This window comes from Brassica oleracea, chromosome C8 (assembly GCF_000695525.1).
Source record: "Brassica oleracea var. oleracea cultivar TO1000 chromosome C8, BOL, whole genome shotgun sequence".
NCBI classification, from domain to species: Eukaryota; Viridiplantae; Streptophyta; class Magnoliopsida; order Brassicales; family Brassicaceae; genus Brassica; species Brassica oleracea.
In genome coordinates, this window is record NC_027755.1 from 32598843 (window position 1) to 32617214 (window position 18372).

General features: G+C 33.0%; 1 protein-coding gene and 1 long non-coding RNA gene across 2 annotated transcripts; one reads left to right on the forward strand and one right to left on the reverse strand.

Moving 5' to 3' along the window:
• The first annotated feature begins 3411 nt into the window (after window positions 1-3411).
• Window positions 3412-4341, forward strand: LOC106310049 (auxin-responsive protein SAUR36-like). The gene has a single exon (XM_013747239.1). It carries the CDS (start codon window positions 3575-3577, stop codon window positions 4085-4087), a length of 513 nt encoding a protein of 170 aa, XP_013602693.1. The 5' UTR covers window positions 3412-3574; the 3' UTR covers window positions 4088-4341.
• Window positions 4342-10350: 6009 nt separating this feature from the next.
• LOC106311357 lies at window positions 10351-14274 on the reverse strand. The gene is made up of 3 exons (XR_001264000.1): window positions 14029-14274; window positions 13780-13903; window positions 10351-10455 (listed from the first exon to the last, which is right to left on the reverse strand). It is a non-coding gene; the product is annotated as an uncharacterized LOC106311357 (long non-coding RNA).
• Between the last annotated feature and the right edge of the window lie 4098 nt (window positions 14275-18372).

The window sequence follows — 18372 nt, forward strand, 5'->3', positions numbered from 1 at the left end:
TAATAGTTGGTGAGATGAAACAAATGAGGAATGGATGATCAGTTATCTTGTACATGCTTGAGCACCTAACAACCTCAAAATGATCGATTTTCACAATGGAACCGGCTTTCAAAGATGACATGTAATGATTAGCACGTCCGGGGGGAATAAACCCATGAATCACGGAATCTGCAAATAATATTATTCAACAAAGAATCAGGAAATCAACTAAAAACAATTATATTAAATAAGTGTAATAAATCGAAGATTAACTTACCTTTTCATCAAGGAAGAGAACCGTGATTCCCATAAACTCACTGTCTTTCTTGAAATTCAGGGAATCCCATAAGCGAGGAGGTTAGAGGCTATGTTCTGACTACTACGACCAAGACGGAGAGACTCGAAGGTTGAGTGACGGACGCCGGGGATGCCGATTTGAGGAACTGGAGAGGCAGAAAGAGACATTTTCTAGAAGCTGATTAAAGCTAAGAGGAATCAATGAGTTTTGTGGAGATGCAAATTGGGTTCATCAAAGATGAGAATCATATATATAGGGTTTCGAGAAGGACTACAAATCAGGAACATTTATGATCAAGCGATTTAAGATGAGGAGATGAAGAGTTCACCGGTGAAAAAATAGATTACGAACAAACACACGCCGCAACTATGTAACCCAGTATTATCTAAGACAATGATGAAAAGAACCCTAACTCATGTTAAACAAAGACAGTTTACAATATGGGAAAACTATAATTGTTTTTTTTTTCATATAACTTGATGAATCTCATTTAAAAATGAAACTCATAATACACTTGTAGGCCCGGCCCACAGAAAAAAACGAAGAAGCAAGGATTTCCGACCTTCATAAATATATATTAGTTTCGGTCATCAATGTACAAAGTATCATTTAGTTTAGTGGTATAAATGATGGTGTTTATATCTCAATAACCCGGGTTCGAACCATGTGCTTGACACTTTTTTTAATCTTTTTAAAAGTGGGACCCACAAAACGCTGACGTGGCGCGCTGAGGAGAGAGCAAAAACTAAATCATTATAATATAGATTTAACGTTATAATTATTTTTTTCTTTTGTAGTTGTAATGACTTTGGGTTAGTGGCATGTCACACTCCTCTAAATAAAGGAAAAGTGTAACCACTTAAAATCAAGGCTGTTTGCAGAGATTTGGTCTCGATTAGGAAGGTGCAACCTGCAGAGAACGTTCGGACGGACTCTTCAAACCCATTTTAGTGTAAAATTTTTTTTATTCAATTTAATATTTTCATGAGAAACAATATAATGGTTTCGTTGGAGTTTGAAGTTTTGACATATGTGAGTGAGGCTTTCGATCAACAAAAAAGACGTATGTGAGGCAAATGAGCTCTATACATTCGAAGCTGCAAGTGACACGTTCGTGTTCCTGTACTAAGAACCTGATTATTGGAGATTTTTAGAGTGAAGTTATTAGCGGAATATAAGAATCCGTCTCTTAATTTTTAACTAAAAAAGTTAAGAACCGGTTTTTAAAACTCTTATTTAAGAACCAATTCTTAGTTTTGTAGTTAAAAGTTAAGAAACGAATTCTTATATTCCGTTAAGAATCCAATCCTAAGAACCTCTGATAATCATGTTCTTATTAATCAACTTGTACGGCCATGGACCGATGAATTGTTAAAAATACTAGTATTAACTATCAACTATTATAAAGTATCGCTTTCGTTGAACAGAAAATAATCGTTTTCAATATGAAAAAATAAAACATTATTCTCACACGTATACGCCCCCACCCCCAATACGCCCCTATTCTATGGTGTAACCGGTAATAAAACTAACAACAACACATCAAAAAAAAAAGACGTATGTGAGGCAAATGAGCTCTATACATTCGAAGCTGCAAGTGACACGTTCATGTTCGTGTACTAAGAACCTGATTATTGGAAATTTTTAGAGTAAAGTTCTTAGCGGAATATAAAAATCCGTCTCTTAACTTTTAACTAAAAAAGTTAAGAACCAGCTTTTAAAACTCTTATTTAAGAACCGATTCTTAGTTTTGTAGTTAAAAGTTAAGAGACGAGTTCTTATATTCCGCTAAGAACCCAATCCTAAGAATCTCCAATAACCATGTTCTTATTAATCAACTTGTACGGCCATGGACCGATGAATTGTTAAAAATACTAGTATTAACTATCAACTATTATAAAGTATCGCTTTCGTTGAACAGAAAATAATCGTTTTCAATATGAAAAAATAAAACATTATTCTCACACGTATACGCCCCCACCCCCAATACGCCCCTATTCTATGGTGTAACCGGTAATAAAACTAACAACAACACATCAGTTTCTAATTTCGCTGAATAAAAAAACACATATTTTTTTTGATCGGAAAAGAAAAACACATTACATACATAAAATTAAACTTGAGAAAAACAACACTATATATATATATGTATTGCTTCAAGTCCATGTATGAATATTAATTAATCTGCCAATTATTTCTCCTAAAGATTCCGAAACTAAGGAACAATAACTGATTATAGAAAAATATAATTTTGGCACCATTTAGGCGTTATACAGACAAATCTACTTGGTTATATTATACACATACACACTATGCATATTATTTTTTGGCAAAGGGTCACATATATTATATATGCACAAGTAGATGAATACTCAGATTTGCCCTAAGTATATAAATGAATACTCCAAAAAAATTTGTCTTATTAGATTAGCACAACTTGGTTTAATTAACGTCCTAAATTAGCTCAGATCTGTCTTCAGTTTGTTTTTCGTTTGTGTGTTTCTTGTTTGCATATGAATAAATATCTATAAGGAGGCATCTACAGGACACACCCGTACAGGCTTACACAAGCTATTTTAATTAACCTTGTTGGCGACATAATGTGCAGCTAAATTGATCAATGACAAAAATATTTAGAAGATGCGAATTGATCTCTTGTGAAGTGTTATACCTAATCGATACAAGAAAAAATGTTCGCCACGTGGAAATCACACGTATGTTGGCAGGCATCATAATTGTCATCAAGCAACATACTAATGTGTTGGCATCATAATTGTCATCAAACAAAATACATAACATACTCCACCAGTTGAACCTCTCGTGACTCATCTTCTCTGTATTTACACCAAAATTAGTTATAATTAGCAAGTTAAACATTACGAAAAGAAATTAAGCTAAAGGTGAATGTTTAACAAACAGTGTTTAATGCTTGATTAAATTCGTTTAACTAAAACTATGGAGTTAATGGGGGAATTCTTTTAGTTGAGAAAAGCAAAAGAGAGACGTTTTCCCGCAAAATCTAATCCAACGGTTGAGTAACCTTTCTCTTCATCCAACGGTCCATAGACATAACTCAAGCCTTCTTCTCTCATCACCACCTTTTCAATCTTTATTGGCTTCTTCTCTATTTAAACTTGCCTGCCTCTCACTCTGCTCTTCCCCTGTAGCGTTTAGACAGCCACATAATCCTCAGAACCCATCTTCCTCCTTCCATTCTCAAATCTCCACCGTTGATTGTATAAAACAGAGCTTTGAAACTCCACAAGTTTGTTTCTTTGTTCTGTTTTTTTTTCAACGATGAGAAAGTTAAGAGGGATCAAGATCAGAAGACCGATTAAACGAATCTCAAGATGGATCCTCCGGAGAATCCGACTCCGACGATCCAGATACATCCGGTTAGGCCCGACTCAACCGGTTTGCAAACCAAAAGCCATCACGAAACTCATAAGCTGGGGACGCAGCCTCACATCACACAGCGCCAGGTTTCTCGGGTCTAAGATATCAAACTCCGGATACAAGCCGATCGGTAAGGATCCGATTCAAAGTAAACCCGACCCGGTTCCGAAAGGTCACTCGGCGGTTTACGTCGGTAAGAAAGACGGCGACTTTCATAGAGTTTTGGTGCCTATCGTGTACTTTAACCATCCTCTGTTCGGTGAGCTTCTGAGAGAAGCAGAAGAAGAGTTCGGGTTTTGTCAAGAAGGTGGGATCACTATCCCTTGTCCTTATTCGGATTTCAAACGGGTTCAGACCCGTATTGAATCCGGGTCGGGTTTTGGTAAACTGTTCTGGAGCCGGCGCCGGCAATAACAACGACGGGAGAAGACTATTGACTTAAGATAATGATGAAAAAAGTTTTAAACTCTTTTTTACTATTTACTTTCTTTTGTGACCTTTTCACCTTTTTCACTGCTTTTAGTTTTTTTTTTGTTTATCCTTTTTGTTAGATATGTGTATATGTGATACTGTGGAAGTGAGATTTTTCTTAGTTTATAAACTAAGACGATACTGTAAATAATTTAGAGATTTTTCCTTTTCCGTAATTGCATAGGTGCTTTTGGTAAGGACTACATATGATTATGAAATTGTGATTACGATAGTGATTTTAAAGGGTGAATTATAAAAAAATGATAATGCCAAAGGAAAAGTTTAACACGATTCTACTCATCTTTGGGACCTACGCAAGATTTTGCTATCAGTCACAATTATTCATCATCGTTAATGCCACTAATTCTTTATACACGTAGTTGAACCAAAACAAAAAATATACCACGTATATTGGAAAATTTGTGGGAAAACAAAAAACTGCCAAAAGGGCATTTTGGCATTGAAGTGATCGTCCCCATTAGTCCCCTTCGATATATCTATAATTAACGATGATTTTTTAGTGGAGAATCCACCAAGAATCAAGGACTTTGTAGAAAAATACTTGAAAATCACGTTTATTTAGCGAACAACAAGCTATGTAATTGAGTTGGCTCAAGCAGAATAGTATCACGCTTAAGGTTTCCACTTTATCTACGGTACATAGAATAGAAGAAAAAACAGTACATGGAATAAGATGATTTATACTAGTAAATTTTTAGCTGAACATGGAATAAATTAAAGTTCAGAATAAAAGTTTACTGTATAAATACCATCTAATCACATTCTTAGTATTAGTATTACTATTTAGCTTGGAACAAAACGAGGATCATCACTTGTACTTTGTATAGAAGTTGGCACTTCTCCTGTTTGTAGATTGGATCAACAAACTGACCATTAGTTATGCTTGTCGAACAAAAAATATTAATACATATTTACATTTTGATTTCCAACATCCAGTATTTTTACAAACTTCTTACAAAAATATTGGATACATTAAAATATTTTGTTCAGTATGTGTTTTTTTTGGACAACATATGTGTTTTTATAATATAAAGCAACTAACAATCTACAAATACCAATAAGTATTCATATTAGTGAAAGATATTTCATATTTCTTCTGGGCTAGATCGGACCCTTGAAAATTTTATATTAATAAGAAAATATGTCAAAATATTAATATTTTTTACCAGTGTTAATATATCACAAATCTCTTTGTAACAACAATGGTTAATTAATTAATTTTAAATTTTATCAAACAAAAATAGTTTGCGTACATTTTGTTTATTTTTTTGCATATCTTTTCCTTGTGTTATGCATATACTTTTAATTTAATTAGAAATGTACCCTTTCTATTATACACAATCGTATAAAATAATTTTACTATATTTTAATAAATACTAAAATTAATTTGTAAGAACCTAAAATAAAATTATAACTTAAAATTATATTTCTTTTTATTAAGATTACTAACGTGACCACGTTCGCATCCAATTCGACGGACCCTAACGGTAGTATGTTATTTTTAACTTCAGTTTGACACCACAAAAAAAAAAAAAACCTGTCTTTGTCTTTGAATCAAGTTAATGCTTGGCAAGATCAATTACACTGTTGCCGTGTTGCGTTACTGGAAGGGCAACTAGATGATATAGAGAAATATTATGATTATGGTTAATATTTAGTTTCTGCCATAATCATTAAATTATAATTATGGCAGAAACTAAATATTAAAATTTTATTATAAAAAGTGATCTTTCTCTTTGTTTAAACTCTGTTCTAGTTAAATCTAATTATCAAAATTTAATGATTATGGTTGAATCTTAATGTTCTTGTGTTTGTAATTTTAAATTTTAAATGTTTGAATCTCTCTGTGTATGATCTTCTCATTAGCAAGATGTTTTCTTTTTATGGAAAAGTTTAAAATTAATTTAGTACAAGCACCTTTGGAAAGAATTAGTCTAAATTAGAAGGTGCAACCTGCAAAAATAAATAAATACAGTAATTTGAACAATTACCCGTTTGGTTTTTATCAATTTCAATTTTACATACTATTCACGTGTATATATAGTTAGATTTATACTTATTTTATAGTTAATAAAGAGAAAATGAAATATATTATATGTAAATTACTTTTTAAGTCTATATAATATAAATATATGATTATATATGTATATAATTTTGTAAAAATAGAAAACTCGGTTCGACCGATCAACTCGATACAGACCGGATTTCAAAACCTTGCAACATACTAATGTATTGGCATCATAACTGTCATCAAAGAACGTACTCAACATACTCCACCAGTTGAACCTCTTGTGACTCATCCTCTTATCTGTGTTTATACCAAAATTAGTTGTAACATTTTAATTAGCAAGTTAAACATTACGAGAGAAATTAAGCTAAGGGTGAATGATTAATAAATGGTGTTTAATGCTTGACTAAAGTGGTTTACATAAAAGTTTTAAAACTATAGAGTTAATGGAGAGAATTCTTTAGGTGAGAGAAGCAAAAAGCAGACGTTCCCCAAGGTCTAATCTAACGGTTGAGATTGATTTCTCCACATCCAACGGTTCATAGACATGACTCAGTCTTCTTCACTCATCATCATCTTTTCAATCTTTCTTGGTTTCTTCTCTATTTAAACTTCCTTGCCTCTCACTCTGCTCTTCCTCTGTAGCATTTAGACAGCCACATAATCCTCAAAACACATCATCTTCCTCCCATTACAAATCGAGCTGCCCCAACCTAAAATCTCTTGACTTAATGATATTTCTTCTCTTTGGTTTCCTTTTGTTTACAAGTTTTTAGTTTAGCTGCTTGATGAGTTCTTCCGCGAATTCTCACATTACAAATCGCAGTTTTGTACAGGTGAAGATGGATCAAGTGCCAACTTAAAAAAAAAGACTTTACATCAACTACTATTCGTTTTAGAATTCATTTGGTCGTGGTCATGATTTTTTAAAGGTTGTTTCTGTACCATTTAAAAAGTAAAAATTATCCACTATACATGATGATCTATGGAATCGGTCTTGCAAACATATACTCCCTCTGTTTTTTATTGTAAGTAGTTTAAGCAAAATTTGTTTGTTTCAAAATATAAATAGCTTTCATAATTTTAAGTAATTTTTACTTTTATTGGGTATAATGTTACCAATCAAATAATATATACTTATTTATGATTAGGTTAACTACGCCTAATTTATATATCAAATGCTATTTTTAAAAAAATTAATAACTTTCTTAATATTTGTGCATTCATCTAAAACTACTTACAATAAAAAACAGAGGGAGTATATCTATCTCCTTAGAGAGACATGTCATCAAATACTGCAAGGAGAGTATGACACATGTCCTCTCCCTTTTTTAACACTTTAGTTGTGGTTTCAGATGGGCTCGAACGCAAGGGAGATTTGTATTTGGGGTTGATACGTTTAGAAGGTTGGCCCGTTAAGCATAGTCACCCTCAAAACGTGTAGCCGCAACTGATTTTTAGGGTTCCGAACTTCTGAGAAAGACACGTCTTGGTGACCGATGATTGCTTCTATGTCTGTTTTTTTGGTGTCGTTTCGTTCTCGATTCATCCCCTAACATGCGTTTCGTTCTCGATTCCTTTCCCTTTGCAGAACCTTTCACCGTAACTCATCCTACTTTAAAGCTTAAGCCGCACTCCTCCCACTAAAGTTGCATTTACGCTTTAACCTTCACCTAGCTCGCTTGCAACCACACTCCTATAAATAGGCATATGCCTCTCTTCGTTATTCCCATCACTGCACCATACTTGCTATTTCCTAAAACTTCATATCACAGCAATCCACAATGGCCTCATAACATATATGTTTAGCTTTATGAATTGAAAAATGGGACAGAGAGAGAGCGCGAGATGAAGCAGGCAACTGAGAGTGTAGGAGAGATGGCAAAGGCTATTGCTGGAGTTCAACTATCACATGAGAGGTCGATATTCTCTCAGACAGAGTGAGTTTACAGGTGCTACAATCTTCTTTTGGTTTATTTTCGAGGATAAGGTGAATGAAGGATTGTGTTTATGTTGATTTTGTTTTGAAAAAAATAGGTTGTAAGTGTTGAAGATTATGTAAATTAAGGGATGAAGAAAGTTACGCTAGAGGAGTATGACTGATGAGCTTCTCATGAGGCAGTTGCTAAAATCTGAGGGCATTGAGGCAGAAGGGAAACCTAGAGTAAACGAAAGGCAGATGTTAGTTTTCCATCTCTTGCATTTAACACTATGTATAAGGTTCTTATGACTAAGAACTTATTTAGGATGAGTTGAAGTGATCTGATTGTTCACTTTGGTAGATTTTCATTGGGATTTCATTGATAGTTTGTGTTCAGTTAATTGTAATTGTTGAGTATTTGGTTATGATACATTTGGATTTGACATGTTCATGTCTAAGCTGAACAAACATTCGTAGTGAGACGAGGAACGTTACGTCACCTCTTAATATTTCATAAATATCTAACATAATAAACAGTTACTTGGGTAATTTCTTGGTTTGAGCAATAACCTTCCTGAGATTAAGCAGCACATATACCCTTTTTTGCAGTAACTTCACCAGAACACTGATCCCGCAGTGCCTCAACGTCGTCGAGTATTTGTTCGCACATTTTCTTATCTGTAGTAAATATTAGTTTACCTATCTCAAGGCAGTAACAAAAGTAATGTATGTGAAGAAGTTACAAGTGATGTGTCTATTAAGGTGTTATTGCTTATTAAGACATGATCGTACATATATTAATATGTAATGAATTCATATCCTAACCTTAGCTTCTAAGACTTTCCATTGCATTCTCAAAAGCATCTTTGCTTTGTCTCTCCACGAGTACTCATCCAAAACTGCCTTACGCGCATCTCTTATAGATTACAAATGGATAGTCACATAAACCATGTAAAAATAAAGCCAGAAATCGTTGGTGATAGTATTGTTGTTGTAGTTGAAGAACTGTAAGAAGAGAACGTAAGTTGAGCAGAAGTAAGACCTCTAAAAATTTTACAAGTTGTTGATGACCATCTTGAACCATTTGTTGGTCCAAAGCAGAAGAAGAATCCCCAGGAAAAGATCGTTAGGACAGTAAAAATAGCGTTTCCTAAGCTTTTTCGATGTGTAACAAGACTCTTGCAGCCACCTTTTCACCTTCTGTTAATCTTGCCTAATCCAAAACCTAAAATCAATTTTCATTATGGTTCACTGCACTTTTAGAGACCTCAAGCACATTACATATGATTGCGTGGAAGTAAAATTCATGAGAAAAAAGAAAAGAAATTTAGTTTAGTAAAGAGTAAAGCTCTTCGTAAATTGTCCCAACCACAAATGATATACACCACGGATTGGGCCTGAGAGCCATCCAAGTTGATCTTGCGAAAAATAAGTAGTTTCAAACTTTAAAGCAACTAAAACAAAGTTTATGCTTATTGCAACAAGAACAATACTGACCGATATGTAACTTAAACACAAATGGTAAATTTCATCAGGTCAGATCCAAAAAAAAAAAAAAAAAAAAAAAAAATATATATATATATATATATATAATTTTTTTAAGTATGCATTGCATAGCATCAATACAAAGAATCTGAAATGTTTGAAGAGGAAGACTCAACAAGTGATAGTTTACGAAACAGAGCAACAGACATCATGACCAATTAACAAACTTAGCATGATTATCGCCCTTTTTAGGGTCTCTTAATATTTTTTTTTTTTGGGCAAAAGGGTCTCTTAATATTTGTTTGATATTATTAAGTAGAAATGTGAAGTTAAGAGACATAATCAAGAGATCCGAGAATTTTTCGCCTCCAATACAAGTTTTTTATTGAGGGGTTCTTAAAAAAAAATTATTCTTTTAAAAATAAAAAAGCATTCCAACCACTACCACACAAATTGATCAAATCCATAAGAACAAAGTACAACACATCCAGAGACATCAAAAAGAGTATATTACTTAAACCATAACCACAACGTAACGAATACATTATTAAGCAAACATGTGAACTAACATTCAAATGAGAAGTTGGGCGCTTTCCTATCTAAAAAACTTGTGGGTGTGAAACTAGGCCTTTGACTACAATGTCAAAACGATATTCCATGCTCCATGTCACTACCATAAACACAAGAACAACATCATCCACACAAAAAAAACCAGCTCCAAGAAGACATGGAAGAAAATAATTAAAAACTTACCCACTGCTTTGTGGAGTGTAAGTGTGTCTTTGTCCCCTCTGTTGAGAAACCTCAAGACGCATTTGACGACCGAGCAAAGGTCTACCGTGAAATTCCAGTGCATGGGTTAAATCAGCAATCAACCTATCAGAAGAATACCTGTATAAAGCTTTCAAAACAAAAAAAACTAACTATCAGTAGTACTACAAGATAATACAAACGATTCCTAACTCAGGCATGATGATGATGATGAATAAGTAAAGAACACTCAAGAACAATGAGAAAAAAGAGAGTTAGATCCAGAAAAGTAGAGAGAGAGAGGTTGGAGAATGTTGTTGGTGAGAGAGTAAAGAGTAAATGAAGGATTTTCTCCTTAGATTCATTTGTGGTTTACAAGAGATTTAAATACACAAAGAAGAAAGATTAAACAAAGACTAAACTAGAGGCAAGTGGCTTGATGTGATAGATTTAGGCTCCAAGAGTTCAAATTCAAATACACTCTCCTGCCTCCAAAACACGTGTGGATAGGTTTCTGTGGATGGGTTTCCTTGGAAATGAATTCTGTGGATGAATTCCCATGGATGGGTTGGCTTGGATAATGCAATGACTCTTTTCCTTTTGGTCATGTTTTCTTCATTCCAACAACTAAGTCATTGCTTCTTCCTTCTTCATTCCAACACTCCTCCTCAAACTTGACCATAGGAGATCCTTGGACAAGCTTGGAACCTTGAAGAAGCTCTCTCATTAAAAAACTTTGCTAGAAAACCCTTTGGGACAAAACTTGCTAAGGGAAAAAGAGTAGAGTTCAACAAAGCCTAGGAATTGGCCAGTGAGTCTAAGGAACTTCAGATAACTCATGGTGGAGTCCTTAGACTCTGGATCATGACTTGACTTTGTTCTCATTAAAAAACTTTGCTAGAAAACCCTTTGGGACAAAACTTGCTAAGGGAAAAAGAGTAGAGTTCAACAAAGCCTAGGAATTGGCCAGTGAGTCTAAGGAACTTCAGATAACTCATGGTGGAGTCCTTAGACTCTGGATCATGACTTGACTTTGTGCTTCAAAGATGAGCTCCATAAATGCACACACCAAAATCTCAGATCTCTTCTCTTGGCTGGTTTGATGTCTCCCACTTTCTTCTGACTCCTTGCCATCTTCAAAGGGTGTAGGGACGACCAGATTCTGATGTAGAGACTTCCAAGTACCTATAACCCAATGCATAAACACTTGCATCAATTCTCAAGGCATAAACCAATCAAACTTCAACTTAAAGATTGAACTGGTTACTCCCCTTGCATATGAGTGAATGAGACTGATGAGGAGTGTCTTTGAGACACTTGAGTCCTCCATATGATCTGAGGTGAGGCACTAGACGACATAGACCTTCAGGATAGCTCACCATTACCCATCCTCAAGCTTGATACGGAGAAAATGAGTGAAGGACCAAGCTTAGAAGTGAGCAACATGGAGTCTTGAAACCAGGAGCGCATCACCCCTACAGCTGCGCTTAAGTCACTGGTTCATCCTTTGATCTCTTCTTCACTGCCCCTTGTGTGTCTTTTGAACCAGGAGCTCAACAACCAAACAGTCTGCACTTAATTCAACCGGTTTTTGCAATACATGAGGAGCTCCAGCTTAGTGTGTGTGGCTGATCAAACACTGGCCTGCCTCTCCATCAATACTCCTTCCTGAAGTATCTTCAAAGCCCAGCTATATTTTATTTCAGCCCCCACTTACTACCACATGGTTTCCTCACCAACAATCTCTCCATGGTCAGGAATATACATCATGTGTAGGCTCTGGATTAAACAGGAATATACATCATGTGTAGGCTCTAAACAACATGGGCAAAGCGTTCTTCTTTGTTTTGATTTGATGATGGACAGAGATAATACTTGTGACCTGAAACATCACTCAAACTCCAACAAGAATCAGACCACACACACTAGGATCAAACATTGATAACTCACCAATTCTGATCCCAATGGTTAAGAAAAATGCAATGGACATAATTTAAACCAAATCCATGCAACCAACTCACTAAATGTTCAAAAATGATAACTCATCAATTACAAGACATTTAGGCTATTTTTATGAATTTTAATGACAAAAACAGAGACTAGACAACTCATCTAATCACCTTAAACAACTCACGAATGCAATCACATGAGTAGAGAACTCATCTATCACCTTAATACACATTCAAGCATGATATATATCTTCAATTCGTAACACAAGACTCTTAAGCATCTTAAGATGGAAACTAGGTTCAACAACTCTAGCAATTTAGACAGATCTTAGGAGACTTTAATACACACTTCAACACAATCAGAACCATTATCCCAAGCTCATATCAAGAAGTAGAGGTTTAACTTACAACCAAGGAACCTGAGTTGGTTCCTTGAACCTCCAATACACACGGATCATGACCGCTTGTTGGATCTAAGATGTGGAGTTGAACTCCAACTCCCTCTCTTTAAGTACATGACCTCCTTCTTGTATCCATCACACCAAAGACTCCTTCTTTCTTCATGTTTGAGAGGCGCCACCTTCTGGGAAGCTCTCTTCTTGGATAGAGAAAGAGAACCACTTGGACAAGGCAGTTTTGAAGCTTTGCTAGGCAAACTACTCCATAAACCTTTGCTTTCAAGTGGTTTCTTCACCATATTAGACATGGGAAAGGAGATTGGACAGCTTTGAAGAACTACGAACCACTGGATAATAGAGTGTGCTCAAGAATCTTCAAAGAAAATGAGTGGTAGACTGAACTGGCTGAGCTTACTGAAGGGTTCTTGAGGTTCAGAGACTTGTACACACCTTGCCTCGAGAGCTGGTCTTGGGTTCTTCCTTCTTGGAAAACCTTTGGACCGCTGGACAAAAGGTTGTACCAAACTCAGATGAAGATGAACTGAGAATGAAAACAGTTTGAAATAGATTTGCGGAAGCTTTTGTGAGGTTCAGGAGCTTAAAGCTCTGATACCATGTAAGAAATGATGATGAATAAGTAAAGAACACTCAAGAACAATGAGAAAAAGAGAGAGTTAGATCCAGAAAAGTAGAGAGAGAGATATCGGAGAATGTTGTTGGTGAGAGAGTAAAGAGTAAATGAAGGATTTTCTCCTTAGATTCATTTGTGGTTTACAAAAAATTTAAATACACAAAGAAGAAAGTTTAAACAAAGACTAAATTAGAGGCAAGTGGCTTGATGTGATAGATTTAGGCTCCAAGAGTTCAAATTCAAATACACTCTCTTGCCTCCAAAACACGTGTGGATATGTTTCCTTGGAAATGAATTATGTGGATGAATTCCATGGATGGGTTGGCTTCGATAATGCAATGACTCTTTTCCTTTTGGTCATGTTTTCTTCATTCCAACAACTAAGTCATTGCTTCTTCCTTCTTCATTCTAACAGACACAGTTTAAATCCCAGCAAAAATCGTTTGTATTCTCTTATTATAATTATCAGTACCTTCTGTGCTTCTCTGGGAGTTGCAAACTCAACCATGCCAAAGCAAAGGAATCTGCCATCACCATCGTTTGACATACCAATTCTGACGTCAACAACTTGGCCAACTTCTTTGAAGAATTCCTCACTGTAATATGTATAACAAAGGAGGTTATGAAACAAAAAAAAACTTTAAAATTCAAAGAATGATTAATAAAGAGATTACAATGTTACTACTAAGGAAGAATTCGTTTTGAGGTGGAAAAGACTAACCTTGAAGAACTAATACCCATCAACGTTTTAAAAGAAAGCCCAGAGATGGTGGAGTCGGTGAAGCGAGACCTAATAGCAGCAAAGGAAAAACACCCAGCTTGCTTAAGCTACGTCCATTGCTTCCTAAGCTTCAAAGGCTTTCTCGCTTGACAAGCTCAGCGCATCGCTCACAAGCTCTGGACTCCAGACAGAAAAATCCTCGCTTTACTCATCCAAAACAGAGAAGCTTTCGCCATCGACTTTCACCCTGGAGCCAAGATCGGAAAAGGGATTCTGTTTGACCACACGACGGGGTGGTGATCGGAGATACGGCAGTGATCGGACTAGTTGCGCAAAAAAAATAACGAGATTGAGTCATTTTTCGTATATTTTAAATCTGGTCTTAACAGATCATTTATAAAAATATAATGGTATTCATTTTTTTTTAATAACATAAGCCCATTAATTTTTTTTAATATATTGCTATTCATATTTTCAAACAACATTATATTTCCCTTTAATTATGTTATTCTTGTTTCCAAACATTCCCAAAGGTACTTCTACTTTAATAAGATAGAAGATATAATATTGCAAAATATGTTGTTATTTATTTTTTCATATCACTATCAAATATCATATATGTGTCATAATATAATTAATCGTGTATTTTTACCTACCATCATATAAGTAATTATATAATTAATAGTATTTTATGCGTACCATTATATAAATAATCATGTATATTATATTTTTAAAACTTAATATGAAATATAAAAATCATAATTTACGTTGGTTTTGAAATTGCTTTGTATTGTATTTATCTTAAATATATTTAAAACATTTTTATAATGGTTATAAAAAATATTTTAGTAAAATCAATTTTTGATATAAATAAATTTTAAATTAATATTTTGATTTGAAATATGTATATAAAATTTAAATTGTTTTTATGATTATCTTAGACAAATATGTTTTTAGGTAATTAGATTGGACGAACTATTTTCGTATATTTTAAAACTTGCTCATATATATAGTTTTCATAATATAATGAATTTCTAATTTTTCTTAATAACATAATCTCATTACTTTTTTTCTTTAATATATTGTTATCCATATTTCAAAATAACACTATTTTTTTAACTGCTATCTATGTTGCCAAACAAAAGTTTAAAGTGCTTCTATTTTAACAAGATTGATAAATCTATCTAAATCCAAATCCCTTTTTTATTATTTGAGGAGCATTGATAAAAAATAACATTGGTTTCATGTGTTTATTACATGTGTGTCATTTTCTAGATGTCATCACCACATGCACTCTCACCTCATTTTTTTAAAAGCCCTTTCTCTACTAGAATAATTACAAACAAATGCCACTAGTCATTACATTATACTATAAGATTTTCGATCAACATTACACTCGGATTTAAAAAAAGCGGGGATTTAACTAAGGCAACATATTATTATCATTCAAAGAGAGACTTTATTGTTTGTTCGAAAACTTGGAAATGGTTTATTTAAATAAGGCAATAAAATATACGTGTGTTTTAAGTCATTTACGCTTGAGTAAATAATTGATTCTTTAAACTTCGTACAGCCAATGTTTTTAAACCCGATTCGGACACTGAACCGGACGACTTACCTGGTCGCTGGGTCACTGGGACGGGTTAATAAATGAATTAATTTTATTATATAATAATATATCAGCTATGTAAATAAAAATATAGAAACTAAAGTTTAATATTTTCTAAATGTTTTTATAAACATAAAATAATAGTTTGGATGTGTATATTTTTATGTTTAATAACATTTAGAAAATACTTAACTTTAATTTCTATATTTTTATTTTCATTAGATATACAAAATATCAAAAAATAGTTTAGACTATTTATAATTTTGTCTAACAAGGTAAGAGTTATGGCATCTAAAAAAATCAAGACATAAAATTTATATATATTTAAATGTTTAATGTGAATAATGAATTAAATTTCAAATACAAAATAAACCAAAAGTAAAAAATCATTATAAAAAATTATCAATAACGGAAATAAACTAACACCATATCACATCAACTAATTTTGGTTCTCTCAACCATTGTTCACTTTTACTTTCTTCAAGTGGCATAGTGGAATCTTCATTAAAATCTAAAAATCACAAATATAAAACTGAAAAGGAAAAACCTAACTTTTTTTTGTCGGTATATCACTTCTTAATTAGAAATTTAGAATATAAAACATAATCTAAAAACATAATTAAAAATTAAAAATGAAGTAAAAGTTATTTATTGGTTCAACCAGTGGTTCAACCGGTATCGTGTTCCGGGTTCTATTGGGTTTTTGTGGGTTTTTACGGGTTTCTAAATATTGGATTTTTCACAAAACCCAAACTGGATTTTTTCAGGGTTGCCGGGTTTACCGGTTCAACCGCGGGTCCGAGTCGGGTTTTAAAACACTGCGTACAACTAAGTTCTTTACGGTTTGAATTGGTTATTTTAGCTTGATATGCCGATTTGTAATAAAATATCATAACATGTATTGCTGTTCATATCTAATCTTGCAACAAGTAAACCATGTTTATCATAATGTTTTGAAAAACTAATATGAGCTTCAAATCGTTTTATGATCTTTTAGATTCAAGTCATCGTACATCCATTTTTTATTCCCAAAACTTAATGCTTCAAATTTAAAAGGAAACATAATTGAATTAATCACGGGATCGAATATATTATAGAAAAGAAAAATGAGAATGTTAACGTATTCAAGGAAACAAAATTCAAAGAATTGAAATACTTACCTTAATCGATCGGAGAATATTTGTGAAATAAAGTTTGTGTGACCAGAACTTGTATAGTATCACATGGTTTGATCCTTTTTTTCTTACAGTAACGTCGTCATTAAGTGTGTCACTTATGGTGCATTTGCTCATGTTTTCAATGATTTATAGAATTCTATAGATGCAGACATAGTATTATGTGTTTTACAGTGTTGGCAAATTAATTGGGGACAAAATAATCTATTGTATTTATTGTATATAATAAATCTTTTGGAGCTGATATTATATGTATATCTTGCTAATATTTTTCATCTTTCATAATAAGGCCGACTTAAGAAGGTTACTAACATTGATGAGTTTTCCAAAATTGTCTTTGACTCCACTGGTGTTCCAGAAATTGATGTTTTACGATTGATGTAATACATGCATTCACATATTTTGTTAAATAATGTTTATAATTTATCAAGATAATCTCTTTGCTATTGTTCATAATAGGATTACAAACGAAGATTTCTGAAGACATAATTGACAGCAGTTATTTTGTCTCTATTTTTCATTTTCTTTTGTTTTCTGATACATTGTCCTTTTATATTTTACTAGGGGTCTTCCGGCGCTACGCACCGGGTTCTTATAATATTATTTATTAATTATTTTGATACAATAATTTAAATATATAGTTAATTGTTAATATACATTTTATTGTAGTTATATAAATTTAGAATTTTTTTCATCTTAGAAAATAAGATATTTATCAAAAATATGTAGATATAATTGATTTCACTTTCTACATCATTGGTCCTGAGATTATTGTAAAGAAAGTGAAGTTTAACTTATGCATAAATTAATTAACAATTTATAGAATAATATTTCTAACATTTTGTCTGAATATATGTTACTTTGTGAAAAAATTATCATAATAGTTATTATGTTCATTTGACCAAAAAAAGATATTATGTTCTTACATTTTGAAAGGAATTACTCATTGATAATTGTTACAAAAAAAAAATAACCACACATTGATAATGGATGGATAGTCGCATCTCATCAACTCACATTGATCTTAAGTAAAAAGCGAACTTGTTTTCGTACACTGAATATCTAATCAAGGAAAAACCAAGCGAATATATTAATCAAAATATAATAACATACATAAGGGATCTAATATATTTCAATATCACCAAAAGGATGCCTTAAAAGTTAAAAGCTATTAAAAAAACTATGTAGCATATTTTACTGATTCAATTTGGGAAACACCACAAAACATGCATAAGTGATATGATATATTCAAATATCAACAAATGGGACATTTCTGAATTTAGACAAAAAAAAAGGAAATACCGTATGATATCACTAAAATTTTTTTTGTCGCAAATATAGACTTTAAGGATCAAAATGATCAAAATGTTTCATTAAATAGGTAAACATACACTTATACTCCTAGGATTAACTAATCCAAACCTTAGGATTTAGAGTTAAGTGGTGTGGATTTGGGATTGAGATTTAAAATTTTATAAAATAAAAAATTAATATTTAAAATTTGAAAATAAAATTTTAAAAATAGTTTCAAAAATTATTTTCGAATTACAAAAAGAAAAT

What these genes read in the sequence shown, in the direction of transcription:
- LOC106310049 (XM_013747239.1), top strand. Translation starts at nt 3,575, where the DNA reads ATGAGAAAGTTAAGAGGGATCAAGATCAGAAGACCGATTAAACGAATC.